A 25,250-nucleotide genomic window follows, 5' to 3' on the forward strand; every position below is an offset into this window, starting at 1 on the left:
CCATGTTACTTTAGCTTTCTTACCACTTTCAAATAGAAACATGAGATAGTGAAATGTGAAATTGTGTTGTTGATGGTTATTGCCATTTTAAAGGGGACCTTCTTTAGGTGTGGGAGGGAGTTAAGTTGATTGGAGCCCATAGGAAATACATAATGTCAACTTGGAGAAACAGCCTTGTGATGCCAGCAGTCTTCTTTTCTTCTTTATAGTAATGATGGACAGTAGTGGTAACAAGTGCTCATGTGCCAGGCACTAGGTCAGGTGCCCTTACCACACGGCCTCATCCACTCGCCCTGGGGCTTCTGTGTGATAGCTACTGCTGTGACCCCTTTCTGCTAGTGAGGAAAAAGAGGATCTGAGAGGTCAGGTTACCTGCTCAAAGCCACAGAGCCAGCTGGTAGTTGTGCCAGGGTTTGTAGTCTCTCTACAGTGCTGCCTCCTTATGTGAGAATCCTCCACCGGTTTTCCAGGAACAGACATGGCGCCTTTAGGGACCTTGCCTCTGTTTGCCAGGCAAGTTGGAATTTGTGGCTTCACACTTTGTTGTCTTTGGTAGTGGACTGTTCGTGGAAGACATGTTATCCTCCTGATAATCAGAAGGAAGCTCAAGTGGTTGGTGTATTTGCTTTGTTTATAAGCTCTGCCCTTGAATTCTGGAGGAGGAAATCATGAAAGACTTTTCCTTTCAGACCAGGCATCTCATTTGCCAAATGACAATTATATGTGCTATACATGCACTTCCAGCAAGTTCCAGGTTCCCAGGTCTTAGGAAACCTGTTAATGACAAGAAGGCCTTCCTACAGAACTTCCTCACTGTGGAAGAGATTGATAGCAGCTCATCTAATTAGGACCCTTATGAAAAATTAGATTAATGGCAATTTTTGTTTTTCACTTGCATCTAAAGAAGCATATGTTCTTTGGCATCATGTGAGGATTATTAGATCTCAGCTTTTGCCCGTTTTGCTCAGAGAAGCTAAATGTACCAGATACTCCCCACATCTGAGTCTTGTTGAAGAATATTCACATTTTGGGGAAGGGAAAGGAAGGAGGGTCTTCGTGTTTTTATAAAGTGCCCAGCACTGTGCATGTTGCCACTCGGTACTCTATCCTGGACTATATGGAATAGTCCCAATTACAGATGAGGAAACAGAGTCTGAAAAAAGCCATGTATCTTACCCACAGTCACCCAGCTGGCAGAGCTGGGATTTGAATACAAGGTCCTCAGAAGTGTCTCAGCTTTCTGCCGTGCTATCCAGCCTTTAAGTTGCATGAGTCCAATGTTAAGGAGCTATTCAGTGACCTGTACCTACTCAGGAGCTCTGCGTACTGGAGAGCGATGTCTATCTTGTTTTCGTTGGGAGTGGGAATAGACTGCATTGGTTATTTGATCTGAGAAGCAAGTAGTCACTGCTTGGTTAGCTAGTGAGTTTTAAAGGTAGACCTTTAACATGGAGTGGAATTGAAGCACGTTTTGTTTTATAACAATGTATAAGCTTTTCCTTAATTTCCACTGGTGTCCTTGTGGATAGCTTCCTCACTACAATCAAAGGAGAGATTGTTTCCGACATAAGAAAAGTTCTTCCTCAGTTACTCTCTCTGTAGGTTTTCTGGAATTCCTTTTGAGGGTAAGAGTGAAGGCTGGGATGCACTGCAGATAGCTGTTGCAAACCCCTCTACTATTTCCAACTAGTGGATACATGTGTGAGTTGTATGCCTGTCTTATATTTACAAGAGGAAGTATCCCGTTTAATTTTATTTTCACACCAAAAGCCCAAGTGTTAAGAGAACACGGTGTTTTAGCACTCCCTCGGTTATCAGCTGCAGAGCGGAGGTTGTATATTGTCACATACAGTTTTTGGAGTATGTGTCTACATTTGTTACCTGGCAACTTTGCTGCATCAGGACGTGAAGTTGTATTGGTTCCTACCAGACCCTCACTGTTCATACTGTAGAAGGCAGAAGTTGTTTTCCTCCGCAGGGATTTAGAAGAGAAGGCACAAGGCTTAGTGGGGCTTGGCTGACAGATGGGCTGATGCACTTCAGTGGCGTGACCCAGAACCAGGCGCTGGGCACAGGATGTAGACTCTTGTCCCCTTCCAACAGCAGCTCCCTTGAATGCTAGGTCTGGTTCCTCACGTGTCAGACAAGGGTTAGTATTAGGCATCCTTGAATACCAATTAGTGATTCTTTATCTTCCTAAAGTAAAAACAAAACAACACACTTTTGTTCTGGTCATCTTATGAGTCATCTGAGCACTTTCAGTACCGTAATGGCAAATAGCTAATATATGGGCATCTTTAAATTGCTCACATTTGATACCCAATTCCCTGCCTTAATTTATGCATTATTGTGGTTTGGACCACCTGCTAGCTCTGATGAGAGAGGAAATACCATCGTAGACAGCCAGAGCATCTCTTGCTGAGGTAACCTTCTGAGCTGATTATAGCCCTATGGGGCATTTTGTGTTTCTGATACATGATGCATTGAAAACACCGTATATAGAATTTTTTGAATGCTTACATGGGGCCTCCATATGCACTGAGGTATTTGGATCCCCCACTATCTTCCACCCTACCTTCCACCCCATTTCACTGACACTTAACTCTGAAGACATTTGCATTTGAAACTTTGCATTATAGGTTTGAAAGTCCTCTCAGTTCAAGCCACACATTCTAAGATTCAGCAAAAGCTTATTGAGACCAAAGGCATTGAATTCACCTGCACCTGTAACGTTTCTTGAGAATGCTTGCCAGGAAAAAGTTTCCATGGTAACTATTTTTAAAAGAGTTTTGTAGCATCAACAGGTTAGACATGAAGTCAAAATCATGGAGCTCAGCAGCATACCCTATCAGCATGCACTCTTTTTAACCATCCCCTAACAAAGACACTGAAGCAACCTGTTCATAAGCCCTGATGGACACTGGAGGGTCTAGCCAGGTTGGGCTGGATTTCAGGGGACCTGATTTGTGTTTCCCTGTGCAGTGCTCCCTTCCATTAGCATCTTTAAGGAGGAGGTCTTTTCCATCCACTGGACTCTTAGCCTCCTGGACTCATCCTCATGCTTGTTAAGGAAGAAAAAGACAACTGATTATGCCTGGAGGGTATTTAGAAACCATCAGTTACCTTTGAGTATACCTGTGGTGCTCCAGCCTCCTTTAGATAACCCAAGATGCCATTTTAATGATGCTTTGTTCTTGGGTATCAAATTTACTCCTTACTTTTCATCAGGAAGTGTTCTAAGAAGAAACCACAAGATTCCATACCTGCTGTTGTTTTTTTAGAGCTAGTGGATTTTTATTTTAATCCCCCAAGGAGTACTTGACCCTGAGGGTTCCTAACTTGGAGGATCATGCAGAGCACCCCTAACTTGGAAATCTATATCCTGCTGTTTAAACTTTAAGATGATTCCTATCTGGATTAAAGTCCTCAACCAGCAGGCCGAGGCAAACTCTAAAGAAAAACAAGGTCATGCTGCATTTTTTTTTGGTAAGCACAGGAATCAACAAAGAGATGTTATATAACTTCTATTTATATCCTCCTTGCTCACTATCTGCAGGCAGACAAGAGTCGCTGAGAAGGGATTTAATGAGCTCTCTGGGTTTGCTCACCTTCCTGAGCTGGTAGGAACCAGCTTGTTCTCAAATGCGTCAGTAAAGAATCTGGCTGTGGGTGGGCGGCCAGGGTAGGTGGACTGAGTTGTTGCTATGGTGTTTTTTAATTCCCTTGTCTCTCAAAGATCTCACTCCCCCCTTCTCTGACTCCTTCCTTTTGCCCCCTTCCTTCCTTTCTTTCTTTCTTTCTTTCTTTTTTTTTAAATCTATAAGCTTCCTTGTTTCTCACACCTACTCATGATTCTTGGAGCTGTCTCCGGAAACAGAATATTTTTCCCTCTCCTTCCTAAGTGCTCAGTCCCCCATTGTGTAGCCCCAGAACATCAGAAGTTGTTTTCTAAAGCATATTTTTCCACCCTCCCCTATTTGTTTTCCCATGATTTTTTTTATTACCATTACCAACCCCTCCATCAGAGGGACCTATCCTAGTAGTCTTCAATCTTGCATGATAGAAGTTTCCTCTGTCAGATTCCAAATTCAGATTGCTTCAAAACCAGGTGAAGCCTATTGCTAGTTGGACGTTCGGTATGGCCTGGAGGAGAAGGGCTGTTTGTATTTCCATACATCCTGCTTTGTCCTCTTGCCCTGGGTGGAGTGATGACATCTCCATCTCCTCTAGTGCTTTATAAAATAGAACCACGTGAAAACAAGAGAATGGGTTTACCCTACAATGATAATTCCTGGAGCTTGGGTAACTCCTGTTACCTGAGGTTGTAGGTTGAAATTACTCAGCTTGCATTTAATTAAAAAAAAAATTGCTGCTCCATCAGATTCTCAGCAGGGAAGATGAATGCACCTTGCTGAGAACCCTGTGGCAATCCAGGGAGTGGCCCCCTGCACCCTGGCCAGCCTGGTGGTGGCCACAGAGTCTTCTGAGATGGCTCTGTGTTGTTCATCACATTCCCACCAGGGCAGAGGCACTTAGAAGATGTGAGTAGGGAAGTCAAGATGGAAGTTCTTAGAAAAGAATATGTGGTTCCATGAGGACAGGCTGAAAAAATTTTTAAAAAGCCAAACCCACCCCTGCCTTGCCCAGAAGTTGTGCAATCCTTAATAGCAGTAGCCTGTTTGAATAATCAAAGGCAAGCTGACTTCCCTTTATTAACTTCTGTTAGAGTCATCTGCATAAAATATTCCCGGATTCCAGACCAAGTAGGTAATTTTTTTTTCCCTCTGAGTAACTGGAGGGACTTTCCCTTTGGAAATCTTCCAGCAGAGTTAACTTCATGGTTGAGACTATTTTCTCATTAGAAGGTGCCAGCAGCTAGATTCCCGATGCAGGGACAGGGAAGGTGCATCATGTACGTCCTTGGACCCCTCACTTCCCTGAGAACTGACTTGATATTCACAGTTGCCTCTGGTTCTTCTGCCTTGACCCTCCTTTTCACAGAGAAATCTATGCCTGCTCACATTTCCTGAGGTCCTCTGAGTTCTTCTTTGAAACTATCAGAGGCTATCTCAAAGTTTCTACCAATTTCCTATGCCTGGGTTTTAGACTTTTCATCAAGATGGCCCTGACACTGAAGGGGATAGTCCTGTAAACCCTCTGAAGTCTTCAAGCCTCTTTTTTGCCCTGGAATTCAGGACTTTAAAATATATGTATTTTATTGCTCTTCGAGGGAGATGTGTTTCAGTTGCCCTCACCTTATGGTATTTGAGAAATGTGTTTTTATTAGCCTCTTTGCAACACAGACCCACAAACTGTTCAGCCCAGAGCTTGTATCTATCAAGTCTGGGGAGGGAGCCAGGTTTGGAGAGGGAAGGTACACAAATGATCATCCGTCCTGGGCTGTAGTTAATAATGCAAGCTGCTGTGTCACTGGGGCCAGGGTAGTTAATAGTTAACTTGATGGATTAAGGATCCCCAGCCAGGCTGAGCCCATCACAGAATTATGTGCAAAAACCGGATAAGCCCCTAGAGGTGACAATGCCACGTCAGCCGCCGTTGGCTGGTCTGCGGTATGCTGCATTTTCCCACTTAACAGGACTTTGAGCTTTCACATGCAGGGATCTTCTGGCCATAAAGTTTTACTTCAGCTGCCATCTATGCAAAGCTTGGCTTGAGTGTTTTGGAATTGCCCTTCCTTCAGGATTTTGTTCATTCATTAATGTAGTACATTTTTTAAAAAGAGAGAGAAGAGATCTTGCTGTGTTGACCAAGCTGGCCTTGAACCCCTGGACTCAAGAGATCTTTCTTTCTCAGCCTCCGCAGTAGTTGGGACTACTGGCTTGTGCCACCACAGCTGGCTTAATATAGCAGATGTTTACTTACTGAGCACTTCCTGGGTGTCAGGAGCTGTATACGTTGACGTTAATACAGTCAGGGATGAGACCAGCATAGCTCCTGCCCTCCAGGAGCTTACAGTCTTGTGGGAGAGAGAGCTAGGAAACCAGCTCATAATCAGCTCAATCACAGCTTCAGAGAAGCGTGTTTGGGAAGCAAACGGGCCATGTAGGGTGGTCAGGGAGGGCTTCTCTAGGGAGTTGCCACTCAAGCTGAGACCCAACAGATGAGAAGGAGCCATGTGAAGAGCAGCAGAGGGCAAGAGTATTCCAGAAGAGGATTGGTGTGTGCTTGGCATATTGGAGGAACTGAGTGAAGGAGGCCAACATCGTCTACCCCATGGCGGTGGGGGGGTGCAGAGCTGTGGGAAGTACCTGCTCCACTAAGGTGACGGGCTTGTCATCAATTGGGGGCTGGATGAGGTGATCTCCGTGGTTCCTGCCAACTCCTACTCAATGCTTTTAAAGGGCACCAAGTTGGCTTGGGCTGTCCCCTGCTTGGATATGCACTGCTGCTGCCAAAGCCCTAATATACAAAGCAGCTTTACACAGATGAGTGCTGTGTCATTTCATCCTGCCCTGCTCTGGCTACTTGGCCAACTGTTCATCTTACTGTCAGCTGCCAGGGATGCTCTCTGTGGCCATATGGAAGTTACCTGGTGGGTCGGCACACGGCAAAATGGGCCTGCAGGGTGGGGAGACACGAAAAGTCCCAGAGCGTTCTGCTCGGGGCCAGACTTGGCTGTACCTGAGACTCACTTGAGTTGAGAAGGACTGGGGGTGACTGCAGGGTCTTCGTCAGGGAGGCACTTGCTTTGCTTGATGCTTTGTCATCTGTGAGCCAGTGTCCTTGCCTCCAGCAGGCCAGGGTAGATTTATTTTTTTCAACTTCTGTGGCCAAGTGTCCTGGTGTGGAGAGCAGAGAAGGGAACGTGGCTGGTGTAGACACCTGGCCGGTACTGTGCAGGCTCTCACCTGTTTTCTCTCCTGTACTCATTGCAGTAGAGCCTCAAGTGATTCTCCTCCTCCTCCTCCATTACAGATGAAAACACTGAGGAAAGAAGTTAATAAATGAGCTGTCCAAACCTACCCAGTTCCTAAGTCACCCCTATGCATACCTTGCTAAAGATGCAGGATAGAGATTGCTTTCACTGAGCCGTGTGATTCTGCACAAACACAGAAAGTGGGTGGGGCAAGGATTATTATTGACACCAGTATAAATTTCAAGTTGAATTCCCTGGGAACCTTGGAGCATTGAGAACAGGAAACATTGGTCAGTGTTGACTCATTGTTCCTCAGGTACACAGAATGGAAATAAGACCTGGGGAGTTCGTCTCAGAGATCGACTCCCTTGACCCTGCAGCTCCTACTTCAGCCCTCGCTCTCCTCGATGCAGATTGCACCCCCATGGGCAGTGGGGAGGAATAGCACCCAAGTCGCTGCTGGGTCCTCAGCACTGGACCCTCCTCCTGGGAGGAGGACTTCTTGATAGAATTTTCCAAGCACCTGTTACTTCTGTCTTTTCAGGGTTCATGAGACAAGGTGGAGGTCTGATGAGAAGGTCTTCGTGTCCTCCTGGCCACAGATCCCACAGTGAGCATGTGGGCGAGCGGAGACAGGACCTGAGAGTTTGACATGAGCCACCAGAGGATACTTGTCACTGAATCATAGAACCAGCCCTGGAAGCCACCCTCAGGGACTGGCGTGTGTCTCCTGTAGCCCAGACATGCAATTCACATTGTTCATTTCTTCTTCTCCAGTTACGTAGATGTTTGTGGACTAAGATTTTAAAGCCCCTCTGAGTCCTTGAACAAAAGTCCTTCCTGGGGTGTAGCCAGACTCTCCTTTGCTTTAGAGTACATTTTTAGAGTACCTTTTTGGTAAGCCTCATGTTGGCTTGAAGAGCCACCAGAACACCTTCTTGCCCTCCTGGAGAATTACCAAGGAGCTTCCTATCACAGTCCTTTTCCATTTCAGGCAAATTTTGAGGTTGCATCTGTCTTATGTCTGTTTCTAAGGGTATCGTTGATTTGACACTCTGTCTTTGTTTTTTCTGGAGGCTTTCCAATCTTCATGATTTGGCTGGAAGAGACAGACGGCTGCGTCGTGTATCCCCACAAAAGATACCGGCCTTCGGCATCTGTTTGATCATTGAGCCCAGAGAAAATCTGGAGTCTCCTTAACCTCTTGTTCCTGGGTCAGAGCCACAGGGTCCTCCAGAGTGGTGGCTGACCTGCTTCTCTGAAATCTGGTTTTACCGTTAAATTTGTTGGAAATAGTGGTTGCTGACAGCCTACCTACACCATCAGGGGATTCCTAAGATAATACCTTAAAATTTTTTTTTCTTTTTTTTTTTTTTTAGGATTTACAGTCTGTTGGTTGAGTTGTTGGTGAATATATGTGAAACTGTTAGCATTCTGATCCACACAGGGTATAGGGGGAACCACGTTGCTTGACAGGGCAGAGCTTTCCCATTAAGTGCCAGTTTCCATGGGTACTGGGAGACAGGAAAGGAGAGCTGTTAAGCTTTCTGTCTCAGGAGAAAGGTGTTTTTTCCCCCATTAAAAAATGTGTTTTATAGACATGGGGTCTTGCTATGTTGCCCAGGCTGGTCTTGAAATCCTGGGCTCAAGCAATCCCCACCTTGGCCTCCTGAAGTGCTGGGATTACAGCTGTGAGCCACCATGCCAGACCCTGAAAAGTGTTTTTAATAGAACAGGTTGGATTTTGCTGCTTGAAGAACTGACTTCACCTTGAAAATCATCATGAAGATCCCCTGCCTCGGCCTTGACCCTGGAGCTTAGGCCCCTCCCTAGAGCCCAGTGACCAGGTTAATCAGAGTGAAGGGCTCCTTGTCTTCCACCTTTTCTCTCAGGTGTCAGGCATAGTGACGGGCCTCTGCCGCACCCTTGCCTGGCAGAGCAGTTGAAACTGGTTTGTCTCTCACTTGTCAAGAGGTGACTATACAGTGTGGATGAGGGAGGATCTTATTTCAGAAAAATGAAATTGAAATGTTGATGCCTCTCCAATACAGACTTGCTTCACTTCATCACTTCCTTTCTACTTGGAAGTCTATATTATTTCTGAACTCATTAAAGCTGGAAACATCCTGAGAGAGTTTGGTAAACTGAGAGCCGCGGATGTTGGCTGGTTGAAAGCCATCAAACCTTGCAAAGAAGTTCCTTAGGGTGCGTGATAATTTATGTCAAGGCAGTGTTCAATTCTGAATGCTCACTGTATTAATTATTATATCCTTTTCAGAGGTCAGACTTTTCCTGAAGTCAGGAATGTTGGAAAATGTTAAAATGTTGGAAAATGCTTTATATTGAAAGGCTGGGGCCTGAGAGGAAGTTCTGACACAAGCTTGTATTCTGCCTTTGAGTGTATTAAACTTTGAGAAGTGGAAGCAACAATACTTATCTCTGCACATGCAGAAATTTGAATGGCTTCTATAGCTAGTGAAATTTCAGCCAAATTTTTTTTCACTTTTACTTAGGTTTGGGGGTACATGTGAAAGTTTGTTATGTAGGTAAAGTCATGTCACAGGGGTTTGTTGTACAGATTATTTCATCACCCAGGTACTAAGCCCAGTACCCAGTAGTTATTTTTTCTGTTCCTGTCCCTCCTCCCACCCTCCACCCTCAGGTAGACCCCAGTGTCTGCTGTTCCCTTCTTTGTGCTCAAGAGTTCTCATCATTTATCTCCCACTTAGAAGCAAGTACGTGCAGTGTTTGGTTTTCTGTTCCTGCATTAGTTTGCTGAGGATAATAGCCTCCGGCTCCATCCATGTTCCCACAAAAGATATGATCTCATTCTTTTTTATGCCAGCTAAACTTAAAAAATTTCTACATTGTGACAGTTAATGGGAATTGCTATTCATTGTGTTTTTGCTGTCAACTTAGAGGCCATTTGACCTACCAGAACCAGCTGGAATTATCATACTAGTCTTTGGCCATTTACATAACACCCAGCTCCTTTCTCGATCCATCTATCTTACCCTTCCCTCTAAAGGGGTATTATTAGACAGTCATAGCACCTTGCATCTGAGTAGTTCTTGGTAGTCATCAAAGTGTTTTTCACACCTAACGTTTCTTAATAACCTTGCTGGACCCCAGCTTCCATGTGGTGCTGACATCACAGGTGTTAAGACCCTCATTTTTCAGCTAAAGAACCCAGTGCACAAATGAGGTTAAGTAAATTGCCCATGATCACATGGCTGTTTAGCAAGGAGCCAAAGCCAAAATTTAGGTTTCCCGACTTCCAGTTCTCCAGGCACTCTCTGCCTACCCAGGTGTGTTTTATTACCTAGTTCATGGTTCCTGGTCTTTGAGTTTTGATTGTAATCATTGGTTTCTAAAAAAGGACTCCAGACCCACAGCAGTCATTGTGTGACAATGGTTTTGTTAATAATTTATTACCCCAGCCCTGGCAGTCCTTCAACTTGCAGAAGGGGATTGTTTGGGAGCCTGTATTAACAAATGTGTTAAACGTCATGGGAAAGTTGAGGTATTCAAATGTGTACCTTCTGCCGCTATTCTTTACTTTCAGAGGAGCCTGTTTATGCCTCTGAAAGACCTAGGGAGTAGGGGTAGAGGTAGGGGAGATTATAAAATGCCAAAAGGTATTCAGAGCGGGACAGACTCTTGCTCAGGAGAAAGGTGTTTAACAGAGCAAGGGGTTGGGAACAGGGCTGAGGCATCAGACAGGTGGGGCTTGGGTTCCAGGGCACTCATTAGATGGATGACTCAGCAGGTTACTTCTTGGGGCCTCGGGTTTCCTCATCTATACAGTGGGAATGATGATGGCACCTACCCCATGGAGTAGTTATGAGGATTAAATGAGATAATGCATATAAAACCCTTAGTACCCGGCAAACTGGAAACATTTGGTTGCCGTTCACTATAATAAAACTGGCAGAGAGAGAGTCCCCAGGGAGTGGTGAGTTCTCAGTTAATCACAGGCATAGGAAGACAGCCAGGGTAAACCCTACCTCTTGGTAGCCACCAGCATTGCTCTGTCACCCAAAGAGTATCTGTTCAAGCTGGGCAGCAGTGGGATAGTCTGGTTGGAGATGTCCCCTGAAGTCCCTGAGACTCTCAGTTGCTGTGAAAAGAAAAATCAAAGATGCCCACAGAGAATTTTCCTCAGCCCGTGGGAACTCAAGCTTTGGCTCACTGTTCAGCAGCCACGTTTTTCAGATTCTTGGCCTTATCATTAGAACTTAAATCATTTTGCAGCAGATAAGTGAGCAGCTGTGGTGAGTATCGTGGGCTGGATGGGTCAGGGTTGGGTCTTATGAGGCAATGAGATGGAAAATCCCATTCTTTGGATTATCTCAAGGCGTAGAGCGAGGGCTACTGAAAGGTAGACCAACTGGGGATGGAAATACTTTTATTTGGGGAAGGATCTGAGTCCCACAGCCATCACTGTGCACTGGGCTGCTCCCCTGAAAGCCATCCCCACTCCTACCAGGCTCTACCCTGGAACATCCATCTCTGCTCCCCACCACTGCCCTGTCCTGCGGCTGAGACACCACAAAGGGGCTCCTCCCCCAGAATGGCCTGGTAGCCCAGACAGGGACCAGTAGGCTGGCTCACATTTCCAGGGAGCGCCAGGATCCTTGAAATGCGAGGCCTGTCTTTTCCCCTGAACTTCCCAAATTCTGGGTAAGATGGCTTCGTGGGTATGTGTCCAGGTCCTGGAGAAGACTTACCGCTCCTATTCTCCCCAGGACCGCTTCTCCACACAGTTTGATTGGGACTATGACCTCTTTCACCTAAAGAGAGGAGTGTCCCCCTTTGAACTAGGTAATAAAACACACCTGAGTAGTCAGAGAGTACTTGGAGAACTGGAAGTCGGGAAACCTAAATTTTGGCCTTGGCTCCTCGCTAACCAGCCATGTGATCGTGGGCAACTTAACCGCATTTGTGCCCTGGATACCTTAGCTGAAAAATGAGGGTCTACCACCTGCGGTGTCAGCATCACATGGAAGCTGGGAACCAGCAAGGTTGTTATCAAACAGTAGGTGTGAAACATACCTTGATGACTACCAAGAACTACTCAGATGCAAGGTGCTACGGTTGTCTAACAATAATACCCCTTTCAAGGGAACAGTAAGATAGGTGGATCCAGAAAGGAGCTGGGTGTTATGTAAACGGCCAAAGACGAGTGTCCAAATTACATCCAGTGACAATTCCAGGCCCTTTGTCTTCCTGCTGTCACCAGGGTGGCCGCCACTGTCTGCTAGCTCCTAACCTCGGGTGGCTGTTTTTCCTGAAGTGAGGCAGGCTCATCATAACCACGCTTCAAGGCTTTGCAAGGATTTGTGAGGCTGGGCGAAGGTGGGGGAGCCAGGCTAATGAAGCAACATTTTATTATTTTCAAGACTGATCTGAAAAGGTACTTTCTTAGTCATTTAATCTAAGACCCTGATTCATTGGTTCCTCTACAGCTTAGTCAACCCAAGGACGGAAAACTGTCTCCTTGACAATTACTAGAAGGTGAGGATGTAAACTCAGGTTGTGATTCCAACCAGCCACACCCCAGTGTGGTCAAAAGTAACTGTCTTGAGCAGTCAGGAGAGGGAGGTTCTGTGTGGCCCTGGCAAGTCCCTTTCCCTTTCTGGACTTCAGTTTCCTTATCTGTGAAATGTGAAGGGATGGATGACGTGGGTGGTTTTCAAGTGCTACTCTCCTGGAGTTCCAAGGAGTTTCATTGGGAAGAGGGAGGGGACCCTCTTTGCTCTGCTTCAGATGGAGCAGTTTTGCCTTTTCTCTTTTGTCTGGGGAGGGGGGTTCTTTATCTAAGATGGTGTTTGGGGACTGGAGAGGAGCACGTTGCCCTGCTGAAAAAGGCGTTTGGAAACTGCTGAATCCAGTACTTCCAGCTGCGGGATTCTGTGATCCGTGTTCTCTTGCTCTTTTGTTGCGGGTGAAGGTTGGCTGACAGCAGCCACACCCACTTCCCTTTTCCCCTGCCCAGTGGATTCAGGATGGAAACGGCCACTGCCGGGGTCACTGCCTCACCCTGCCCCTGTCCTGGCCTCTTCCTTAAAGCATGTCGGGTCAGACCTGTCGTCAGGGATGTCTGGGACTGGCGCTGAGGGTCTGCCCCTAGACCAGCTTTGTGTCTTCTGCTTTTCCAGCCTTTGACTCTGGCCTGACCACTGGGCAGGTCGTCCCTGTTGGTTCAATGTGCAGGCAGGAGGAGGGGAGTTGGTTGTGGCTGTGCCACAAGTCACTGACCTCTCCTAACCCCAGCTCTCTCATTTATAATGTGATTTATGAATGATGGTATCTGCCTTGGCAATCTCTGAAGACTCTGCTGAGACAGCTTATGTGGAGAGGGAACAAATGTGACTTGGAGATGACTGGAGGGTGAGGAGAGGTCGGCCTGGGGCGGGCAGATACTGTTCCCTCTAGTGGAGAGGCAGCCTCAGAAGGTGGCACGTTTACAGAGTTCCCTAGCTTTCTGGGAACAAAGCCTACTTTCTGTTACCTTTTTCTAAAATTATTATTATTGTGATATAATTGACATGTAATCATAGGCACAGATTTTAAATGTAGACTTTGATTAGATTTGACAATTGTTTTTATATTCATTGTACTAGTTTTCTGTGGCTGCTGTAACAAATTCCTACAAACTTAATGGCTTAAAGTAACCGAATGTATTATTTTATAAATTCAACATGAGTCTGACCAGACTCGACTAAAGCAAGGTGTTGGCAGGCCAGCGCTCCTTTCTGGAGGCTCTAGAGGAGAATGCTTCCTTGCCTTTTCCAGTTTCCAGAGGCTGCCCACATCCCTTGGCTTGCGGCCCCTTCTTCCATCTTCAGGTTTGGCAATGGTGAGTGGAGTCCTCACATTGCCTCTTGCCATCCTCCTCTCCTGCCTCCACTGCAGAGGCCCCTTGTAATTATGTTGGGCTCACCTGGGTAATCCAAGCTCATCTGTCTACTTGAAGGTCCATAATTAGCAGCCTTTATTCCATCTGTATCTTTAGTGCCCCTTCACAACGTAAGGCAGAATTTTAACAGGTTTTGGGCACTAGAACGTGGACATGTTTGAAGGGGCCATTCTGTCTACCATACCTGTGACCTAATTAAGACGTTTCTTTTCTTCCAGAAAGTTGTCTTATTCCCATTGATAATCCTTTTCTACTCACAACCAACCCCGCACCGCTAGAGGCAACCATCATTTTGGTGGTTTTTTTCAACATTTATTTTAGATTCAGGAGGTACATGTGCAGGTTTGTTACCTGGGTATATTGCATGATGCTGAGGTTTGGGGTACAAATGATCCCATCACCCAGGTGGTAAACATTGTACCCAATAGTTTTTCAACCCTTCCCCCCTGCAAGTAGTTCCCATTGTCTGTTGTTCCTCTCTTTATGTCCATGAGTACCCAGTGTTTGTCTTTCACTGATAAGTGAGAAAATACAGTATTTGGTTTTTTTGTTCCTGCATCAATTTGCTTGGGAAAATGACCCCCAGCTGCATTCGTGTTGCTGCAGAAGACCTGATCTCATTCTTTTTTATGGCTGTGTAGTATTCCATGGTTTATATGTACCACATTTTCTTTATCCAGCTCAGCACTGATGGGTACCTAGCAACTGCCACTTTGATTTCTCTCACCGTCCACTGATGTTTCCCATTCTGGGCCAGGTTTACGTTGAAGGGCTACCTCACACCTGCCAGGTGGGGTGGAGTGAAAAGTTTGGAAAAGTAAAATCTCTGATGATTTGCTTTTGGTCCCAGTGAAGAGTGATGAATTGAAAGAGATTCAGGGAGGGCGGGAGGCACGTAGTGTGTGGAGGGACCCTGCTTCAGGAGCCTGGGGGAGGGAGGCTGTGCACCCACTACTCTGCTCTCAGCTCCCACCAGCCCTAGGGAGACACTCCTGAGGAGAACACTCCACTCCCCGCCCACGCCCTGCAAACGCATCATTATAGAAAAAGGCTTAATGAACAGGTCTGTGCCTGTGTGGAGGGGCCTTGTTTCTCTTAAGTCTAGTTCACACCAGGTACCAGAGGGGGCAGGTGGACGCCTCCAGCAGCCACAGCCAGCAGTTCCAGAAGGCCCTCCCTGAGGACCGCTGCTCCTCTGCCTCCCTTTGCTCCCGTGGCACACCCCTTCCAAGAAGTATGTTAGTTCTTTACCCATACTACCATTGTGTTTCACTTTTACTCTCGCAGTAGATACCACTGCATCTCTTCTAGAAATGCTACTTCCTCCTTCGGGGGTACCTTTTTCATTTTCTTTCTTTATTTATTTCATTGAGACGGAAGTCTCACTTTGTTGCCCAGGTAGGCCTTGAATTGAACTCCTGGGCTGAAAAGATCTTCCTGCCTTAGCAACCAGAGTAGCTGGGACTCCAGGCATGCACCCCAGCACCCGGCTGGGAGCATCTTTATTTGGTTTCTCAGTCAGGGGACCTGAACTGTAAGCCCTTGCCTGTTCTTTCTCTGTTGTACCTCTCTTCACCTGGGCATCCTGGTGAGATTGCATTCTTCATAGTTGGGTGTCCTGGGGCTGTGCTAAAACACTTGATGTGCACTGTCTTTCACGGTCCCCTGATCTCTCAAAAGGAACAGTAGTGGTAACCAGCTCCATGGGTTTTTGGGTGCGATAACATGTGAAGGTTTGCCTGAGCTCCTGGTACCGCGAAAGCAGTCAGTCAGTGTGAGCTTTCATGTTGCCGTGGTGACCTCACTGAGCATTCATAATCACCCATGAAGGTCAGTTATTGCCCATTTTGCAGATGAGAAGATTCAGGTTTCAGAGACATTGTTACTTTGTGACACTTGCTGGTAAGTGGTGGAGCTGAGATCCAGGCCTTTCTGACTCTAGAAACAGAGATCTCACCTTGCTGTCCTGCCCTAGCTGCTCACAGGGTCGCCTTCACCTTGGGGTTTTCACATTCGACTAATGTAATGGTAGTAGGAAAACTAAATTAACACCATCAGTGTACACTGTCCTACGCTCTTGGCATACATTGTGGCAGCCCTTCCGTGTGGATTCAGAGGAGCTGGGCAGTGTGCCCAAGGCCACAGAGCCAGTGGGTCAAGGACCTGAGACTCACACCCAGGCAGTCTGACTGCAAAGCCTGCCCTGCTAATTCCTCTATTAAGAAACGTCTTCCCAGTGTGGCAATTCCTCAAAGAATTAGAACCAGAAATACCCTTTGACCCAGCAATCCATTAATGAGTATGTACCCAAAGGAATAGAAATCATTCTATGATGAAGTTACAGGCATCCATACATTTATTGCAGCATTCTTCTTAATAGCAAAGACATGGAATCAACCCAAATACCCATCAACGATAGACTGGATAAAGAAATTGTGGTACATATACACCATGGAATACTATGCAGCCATAAAAAGGAATTAGATCATGGCCTTTGCAGGGACTTGAATGAAGCTGGAAGCCATTATCCTCTGCAAACTAATGCAGAAACAGAAAACCGAACACTGCATATTCTCACTTATAAGTATGAGCTGCAAAATGAAAACACATGGACCCAGGGAGGGGAACAACATGCACTGGGTCCTGTTGGGGGAGGTAGGGGTTGGGGGACAGCATTAGGAAAAAGAGCTAGTGCATGCTGGGCTTAATACATAGGTGAAGAAACGTCTTCCTTCCTTTGAGGCACTGGTTGTATTTCTCCTTTTCATACCAAGAGTAGTGTAACTGAGCACACCTCTCATTTCAGCTTGACCTCAGCCCAGCCTGGGACTCCTCTGAATCCTCACTCCCATCTTCTAGTTTTCAACCTATTCTCTTTTTGGTTTTCTGTGCTTACTGGTGTCTTCTAGACCTTGCTGTCCATTTTATGATTTTATTGAGCACATTCTATCGATAAAGCTGCTTCAAACCCTTGCGTGACTGAGGACTGGAATCAGTAATGAGAAACAAACCTGGTGACTGTGGCAGAAACACACACAGCAGTGCACCGTCCTCAGTGCCTGGCCCTGTCTCATCTCATAAGAGCTTCCCTTACACTGACCCTAGCAGTTGACAACTGTTGGGTCACCCAGCTGGCCGTCAGACAGTGCAGTCTGTGGCAGGCTATCTGTGTGTGTCGTGTGGCACTGCTATCAGATGACAGATGGCGGGCTTTATTTATTCATTTACTTACTTACTTGAAGGGCTTTTGTTTTCTTGAATGACCAGATTGTCCCAGAATGCCTTTAAAGCTGCTTCTGTGCCATGAGAACATTGTTGGGATAGCAACTGAAGTGAATGGTCCTGCGCAGCCGCCTTCTGGTGGGCCCTGGCTTTAGCAGGCAGTCCCCTGTAAGCCCGCATGGGTGAGATGTTGGATGGCCTGTCTTGGTGGGAAATTTAGTCACCATAATTAGGTGGCTTCAGGTTGCATTCTTTGTCCCCACCCATCTTCTTTTTTGTTGATCTGTGGGTTCAAGAGCTCTCAAAGTGAACAACTGGAAGTTGGTTTATTGTATTTGAGCAGTTTTCCAGAATTCATTTATTTTGGAGATTTATTTGTCATGTCCACCAAATATAAAAAGGATCTGACTGTGGGGAATGGGGCATCCAGCTAAGGGGAACCATAAAGTGTTGGGTTATATTCATTCTTTTATCAAATAATCATGGAGTGCCTTCTGTGTGCTGAGCCTCTCTAGGTGCTCTAGGGGCAGCTGGAAACCAGTCACGCGAAGCACTGGCCTTCATAGAGCTTACACTCTTGCATAAGACACAGAGTAAACAGGTGAACAGTCAATGCAACAGTACAATTCAGAGGGCTTAATTGCTGTGAAGAAGATAAAACAGAGCATGGAGAATAAGCAGTAGGCAGCCTCACTGAGCAGGTGGCCTTGGTGGTGAGACCAAAAGATGAGGGGTTTTAGCCATGGGGAGAGCTGGGAACATAAGAGCAGGGCAGTGATATTGAGTGTCTATTTACCAGCAGCCTCCTGGGTCACTTCTGTAGGGATAAAAGGCTATTTAGTAAATAGTCATTATGGTGATTGTTGAATTACTGTATGTTTTCCTCCTGTGGCTGTCAATTTCATCGGGGGAGGTCTAGGTTCCTTTTTGCTCACTGCGGCTTCTCTTTTAACTGGCACAGAGCCCACCTTATGACAAGGGCAAAATAAGTAGTGGGTGGGTGGATGGGTGGATGGGTAGGAAGACGGGTAGATGGATGAGTAGGTAGATAGATGGATGAGTGGATGGATGGGTGAAAGAGCAGGAAACCTAAAAGAAAAAAAAAAAGGCAGTAAAGGGCAATGGAGGACACTACAGAGTTAGTTTGGTTCCAGAGTGGGAGTTGTGAAGGCCTCAGTAACACACAGGATGACAAGGCTAACCATAGCGGGGGAGGTGGTGACTTGTGTCATGGCATTTGGCAGTGGCTAAAGGGAAAATGAACCAGGGAGCACAGGCAGGAAGGATGTGACCTGTGCTGTAAGAAACAACCAGAGGTAAAGAAGAACAGTTAGGGGGAGGAGAAGGGGTAGGACCAAGAAGTGCATTGTGGGCAGACAGGACAGATATTTGTCCACAAAGTGTGTGAGTCAATGGCCGGAAGAGTCACAGTGGCCGAAGGTGCCTGTCGATGATGGAAATGTGGTGGTTCCCTAGGGTGCTGCTGAATCGGGCATTGGGGTGTGTACGGGCGAGAGTTTCACGAGTTAGGGGCTTTCAAGAAGGTGATAAGATTTAAATTCTTCCTGGGATTGGAAGCCTAGGACTGCCTGCTGCAGGGAACTGCCATCTTTCCAAATGGGAGGATTTGAAATTGGCAGGAGATCCACTGGGAGAAGCAAATATATTGTTTGGAACTTTGTTTTATTTCTCTGGAAGTGACCGTATTGTATTTTTATGTAAATAATTTACAACAGTGTGGTGTTTGCAAAGGGGTGAAAAGCGAATACTCATAAATGAAGTTGAGACACCATATTGTGTTTTTACATCAACTGTGTATACTATTGCTTGTAGTGGGTCCAAAAACAAATGTGTATTCAAGAGGAGAGCTACCTGTTCACTTGAGCTTCTTTATTTAACCACTCTTACCTGCCCTTTGAGGACCAATTTGAAGATCACCTTTTTTGTGAAGATTTTGGAATCACTAAAGCATCGTGTCACCCTCACCAGCTCTGAGCATCTATAATATAATTGTGTAGCTTTCTGAGCACTTTTTTCTTAGCATAATTTAGTCTGATTTATGGACATGTCGTCCTAACCTGTTAATGAGCACAGGCAGCACATATTATTCACGTGTATATTTTTCACAAGGCTCTGCCCAGGGGAAGAGTGCATAGAAGCCCTTAAACAAATGATTGGCCCTGCAGTAATCCCCCCCAAAAAAGTCAGGTTTCATTATTAACAGTGTTGTTTTGCATGTGTGCAAGGGTGGAAGGGAGTTGTTCTTAGTTGGCAACAGTCTGCCCACCACACTTGAGCATGTTCCCAAAGCCTGCGTGTCTGTTCCAGCCACCACAATTTGTTTTAAAGGCTCTGTGTTGAAAACCTCAGGCCTTAGAACCCAGAGAACTACAGTGTGTGGAGTGGTCCTTAATACTGATTTAAACTTAGATCATGCATGAGGTTTTGCAGCTGGCTGTGATCTTCGTTAGGTTTTGGTGTCATGAGTGGGGTGCAGTTTCAGGTCAGTTACAGTGTCGATAATCTATGGATTTTGCTTTGCAGCACTCCTTTTTCTGCCGCTTGACAGAAGATAAGAAGTCAGAGAGATTCTTTAAGGTGTTTTATGACCGGATGAAGGTGGCCCAGCAAGAAATCAAAGCAACAGTGACCGTGAACACCAGTGACTTGGGAAATAAAAAGAAAGACGACGAGGTAGACAGGGATGCCCCATCACGGAAAAAAGGTAAATGTTCCTCAGTCTTCAGTCAGCTGGACTGTGAACAACAGAGGAGTCCTTGTTTTCCTTCATTGTTTTCATTGCTTCTAGGCTCCAAAATGCATTCTGATGAGAGCTTTCAGAAGAAAAGCCAGCCTGGTTATGATGTAATTCTTCCTCAGTGACCTGAGCTGAAGCCTTGCTGCTCAGAAAGATCTTCCTGTTTAATAAAGAACATTTCTCTTGGTCAAGGTTAGGGTTTTATTGGCAAAGAATCCATGAATATTCATTTCCTGTGATTTCTATTTAATACTAGAGAAAGTTGAGAGAAATACGTATTTTAAAACTGTGTGTCAGTCCTTTGTCAGATAATATTATTTTGTTTCCTAAGGTATTGGAAAGTTTATAAAGCTTTTTTATCCAGTGTCTCACAAGAAGAGAAGTCGTGCTGGGGAGTGGGTACACCCACAAGTGTTGGAGTCAGGTGGTCTTGAGAAAGTTCAGCACCCTGAGCCTCACATTTCAAATTTAGATCTGGGTTTCCTAACCACAGCACAAGTGACATTGGAGAATTCTTTGTTCTGGGGCTGTCTTGTGCACTGTAAGATATTTAGCAGCATACACGGCCTCTACCCAGTAGATGCCAGTGGCATACCCCTACTCCCAGAATGTCTCTAGACATTCCCAGTTGTCCCCTGGGTGGGTTGGGGGCAAAATCACCCCTGGTTGAAAACAGCTGGTCTAGAACAGAGCTAAAGAGAAGAAAAAGAAGAATGATTACCTTTTACTAAGTGCTTACTAGGAATCAGGCAGTGTTCAACATTCTTTCTTAAAAATGGAATCTTGTTCTATCTCACTTTGTTGCCCAGGCTGGAGTGCAGTGGCGTGATCATCACTCACTGCAGCCTCAAACTCCTGGGCTCAAATGATCCTCCCACCTCAGCCTCCCGAGTAGCTGGGACTGCAGGTGTGCGCCACTGCACTGGCTAATGTTGAAAAAAAATATTTTTTGTAGTGATGGAGTCTCACTAGGTTGCCCAAGCTGGTCTCAAACTTCTGGCCTCAAGTGATCCTTTGGAGTAGCTGAGTTTATAGGCATGAGCCACTGTGCTGGACTGTTCAGAGTTCTTTACAATTCCACTCATTTCAAACTTATGTCAACTCTGCGAGATAGATAAGTTATCCCCATTTTACAAATGAGGGGACTGTGGCACAGAGATGGTAATTAAATCATTAGGGACATGCAGCTAGAAGGCAGTGGAGCCAGCATTTGAAACCAGCTCATCCGGCTGCAGAGTCATTGCTGTTAACTGTAATACCATGGTTACCTCACAGGGTTATTCCGAGGGTGAGATAAAATAACACACACAAAGTGCCTAGTCACGGTGCTTCAACAGTTACAAAAGGACCAGTCGTCATTACAACAATAATTGTGATTAGCATTATGTTGAGCTTCTGAAGAACTTTCTTGAGATAGTATTCATGGATGCTCTCCCATTTTACAGGTGAGGAAGCTGAGGCCCAGAGCCTTAGATTTGTGAGGTTGACAGAACCTGTACTAAGGCTTTTCCTCTAAAACACACTGCACACGTAGATGAAATAGTAGAACCACAAGTAAGGTGGCAGGGCTTGGCTCAGTTTTAATCATGTCTGAGGACTTGAGAGCAGGTTGACTTCTTGGAGTGTTTTACCGACTTTGAAGATCTCTAGGCGATACAGGAACGTAGGTTTCTGAGTGTCACTTCTGGAGTGGTGAACAGGAATCCTGAGGACTCTGCAGCCTTTCATGTCCTACTCTTGCTTTCTAGCTAAAGAGCCCACGACACAGATAACAGAAGAGGTCCGGGATCAGCTGTTGGAGGCCTCTGCTGCCACCAGGAAAGCCTTCACCACCTTCAGGAGGGAGGCTGACCCCGATGACCACTACCAGTCTGGGGAGGGCACCCAGGCCACTGCTGACAAAACCAAGGATGACCTGGAGATGAGCGCGGTCATCACCATCATGCAGCCCATCCTCCGCTTCCTGCAGCTCCTGTGCGAAAACCACAACCGAGACCTGCAGGTGAGGGCCTGGGGCTGGGGCATGGAGGGAGCTCGGGCAAGGCCGCCTCTCAACTTGGGCCAGATTGTTTGAGCCAAGGATCCAGCACGGTTCTTTTCTTTCTTTCTTTCTTTCTTTTTTTTTTTGAGATGGAATCTCACTGAGTCACCCAGGCTGGAGTCAATGGCGTGATCTCGCTTACTCTAACCTCCACCTCTTGGGTTCAAGCAGTTTTCCTGCATCAGCCTCCTGAGTAGCTGGAATTACAGGAATGCACTACCATGGCCAATTTTTGTATTTTTAGTAGAGATGGGGTTTTACCATGTTGGCCAGGCTAGTCTCGAACTCCTGACTTCAAGTGATCCCCCAACCTTGCCCTCCCAAAGTGCTGGGATTACAGGGGTGAGTCATCACTCCTGGCCACATCAGCAAAGTTCTCTGATGCGAAAGTCTGGACAACTGATGTGTCTCCTTGTCTGTCTTCCCTGCTGTCTACACAGAGCCAGAGATCACGTCTTATGTGCAAGCATAGGTGCCGACCCCATATATATTTGTTAAGTGTCTGTATGTGCCTGTTTGTGTGTGTGTTGTAGCTTGTCAGCATTAGACACATCAAGGTGCTCAGGTAAAAATGGGATGGATGGATGGTTAGATAGTTAAATATTTTAGATTTCCAAAACTGGAGACGTAGAAAGTTCTCATTAAATATTTGTTGGTTGAATGAAGGAAATGGTTGCCTTTCAGTGTTTTACAGAAAGTGGTGCTCAGAAGTCTTTGCTGAACTGATTATTCCAGAAATCCTTTGTTCATTTTATTGTTGTTTTTGTATGATAACAGTGGCCAAGGTTTGTTAGGCACTTATGCTATCCTGGATGCTAAGAGTTGCTTATATGATTATATTTTATCGATGAGGAAACTGAGGGCAGAGACACAGGGAGTGCAGAACTAGGACTGGAACCCAGGCAGTCTTACACTAGAGCTCCTGTTGTTAGCCAAATGCTAAGAGACAGAGGGTATATTATCTCCCTTGCAAAGTTTCTCAGCAGCAGAGGCAATTTAGGAAGAGCCAAGAATGGAATGTAGAGATCCACTTCTTTCTTTCAAACGGGTCTGGATCTGCGGAGGCCCCTCACTGCTCAAGAGAAATGTGCTGGAGTGCTGGGTCCCTGGCTTTTGCCTGGGTTTGTCACCAACTCTTAGACCCAGGGAAACCACCCCCTCTTTGCCTGAATGGTGTGAGGGTGAACAAGGAAAGTGCATCTGAACACTTTCTTTACAGTGAAATGTTTCCTCCTAAGACACACCAGTCAGCCGTGGTAGTTTTGTGTACTTGGATTATGAGAGTCTGGAAAGGAAATAATGCTGGTCCAGATCTGGCCAGGGGAAGTCACAGCCTTTAAGTATCACCTGGCTGACCTTTTCCACCAGGTGACTTGGTGCCTGTCACACCTCGACTATGGCTAGACAGTTGGTACTGCCACAGTGAACTGCTCTCACTTAAAACCTGCCACAGAATCTACGCCTGGGTTAGCTAAGAAACTAGATTGTTGATCAGTAAGGCGAACAGTGAAATGGAACTGAGAGAAATCTGCAATGTTAGTACCTTCCACAGTTGTTTGAATTTTCAATCAGATTGAAGACCCTGAAATTTGAAAAAGCATCTCAGATCTGAGGTCATCACCTGGTCAGCTGTGACCCATATTGGAAAGTGAAGGAATTTCACACAACCCCCACCATTGGCCAGGCTGGACCCACAGTACCATGTGGTTTGCATGCTAGCGGGGCCACTCCAGATGAGGTTGGGTTCTTTCTTTTCTTTGGTGCCTGGCCCATTTCAGCCACTGGTATTCCCTCCTTGATCCCTGTCAGCATCTGAGTGTGGGATCTCAGCTGTCAGTTTCCTTGGTTTTCTTGAGCTGCTCATACTTTCCTCTTTTGGGCTTAGAACACCTCAGCCCTAGATTTTCTTGCCAGGACTGTGCAGTCCAGTTGGGTGGAGCAAAGCACTTATGCCCCAAAGGCTCAGGGTCTGGTTACCATCTCACTGGTCTGGTTACCAGCCAGTAAGATGGTAACCTCTATCTGAAGGCCACTGTGTCCCTGACATTGTCCACGCTCCCCCTTCCATAGCCCCACTGCTAGGAACAGGGGAGACAGGCAAAGGGGGAGTGAGTGACCCACAGAGGACTAAGCCTCAGCAGCTCAGCTTGGCGTCTCTGTGGATGGGAGTGGGGGCACCTCAATGCTGGGGACTGTTTCTGGGCAGAGCATGGTGATCAGTGCCCTGTACTATCCCCCTTTGCAGATGTCACTGGTCTCTGCCAGCCTTGGGCTCCACAGGGGAAGTAGGTTGAAATGATGCCCAGGCACATGTGTGTCATTTAATCAATATCAGCGAATCCCTGCTCTGTGCCCAACACCCATGGTGACAGGACCTCACCCCTCCCTTCACAGAGCTGAGTCTAAGATAGCAGCCACTCGAGCTGAGTGGAACCAACTTTTCCTTAGAGGAGAAGAACTAACCCAGTGCAGGTCCCGGAAGGCCTCTCAGAGGAGCTGGCATCTGCTGAGTTTTGAGCTTATGAAACCCGAGACTGCCTGGAGTAGAATCCCTGCATGAGTGGCAGAGGGGCACTGCTAGTGTGCTTGTTCCCGAGCTTGGCTCTGGTGGCACAGGCTGGCTCCGCCTTCCTTCTCTCCCTGACCTTCCCTCCTTCGCCCACACACCCACTTCCTTCCACGGTGAAATTGGACTAAGGCTTTAATTGCACAGGTTCATCATTTCTTGTTTGGAAGTCTTCAGAGTTTTAGTTTCATACCTTAGCTTTTTGCAGAATTCTCCTTTGAGTCAATGCCCTGCGAACCCTATGGACAGAAGCACCTTTTAATGAAATCCTTCCAAAACTCGGTTCTCCAGTGCATTGATTGCTCTGTGGGAAAGAGTGCCTTGGAGTGTTAGGGTGTATAGTATATTTTAACATTTCTAACATTTTTTAAACTAGTAGCATAGTGTTTGAAGGTATCATAAAGATTATCTGATTCACTGTTTTTAAACTTTTTTGCGAGGGGCCACAGAATCCTTTGTTTGAATAACTTATGCAGAAATATACTAAATACAGCAGAGGAGAGCAAAGCTGCTCTGTTCAGAGTGGAAACTAGAGCGCTCCCTCACCTACGAGACCCTTGGGGTGGTGGGGAGGAATTGCAGAGACTTCCCAGGGTTCTGCCGGGCCCAGTTAGAAGCCCATGATCTGCACCAGTGGTTCACAAGGTTGGAGGTTAGAATCATCCTTAAAAACTCCTGCAAAGTCAGACTCTCTCAGGTGGTGACTTGCTCCAGTGAAATTATTGTGTGTAGAAATCTGCTTCTCCAAAGAATGATTTTAAGCAGGACTCAGCCACTCTGAGTGCCATTCTGTGGCAATAACCTGGAACAGAGGATGGGTCACTGGGTCAGGGTTTCCTCATGGATCGGAGGGAAGGAGAAGGC

General features: G+C 46.2%; 1 protein-coding gene across 1 annotated transcript in view; it reads left to right on the plus strand.

Moving 5' to 3' along the window:
- Positions 1-25,250, plus strand: part of ITPR1 (inositol 1,4,5-trisphosphate receptor type 1) — a 362,730-nt gene that overhangs the window by 262,434 nt on the left and 75,046 nt on the right. Inside the window, exons 45-46 of the mRNA XM_064361952.1 lie at positions 19,566-19,746; positions 21,528-21,781. Of these exons, the coding sequence (XP_064218022.1) occupies positions 19,566-19,746; positions 21,528-21,781 (435 nt within the window). The remainder of the gene's footprint in view (positions 1-19,565; positions 19,747-21,527; positions 21,782-25,250) is intronic.

The sequence above is a fragment of the Aotus nancymaae genome, unplaced genomic scaffold, assembly GCF_030222135.1.
Source record: "Aotus nancymaae isolate 86718 unplaced genomic scaffold, 86718_ANA_hifiasm-v0.15.2.pri h1tg000046l, whole genome shotgun sequence".
NCBI classification, from domain to species: domain Eukaryota; kingdom Metazoa; phylum Chordata; class Mammalia; order Primates; family Aotidae; genus Aotus; species Aotus nancymaae.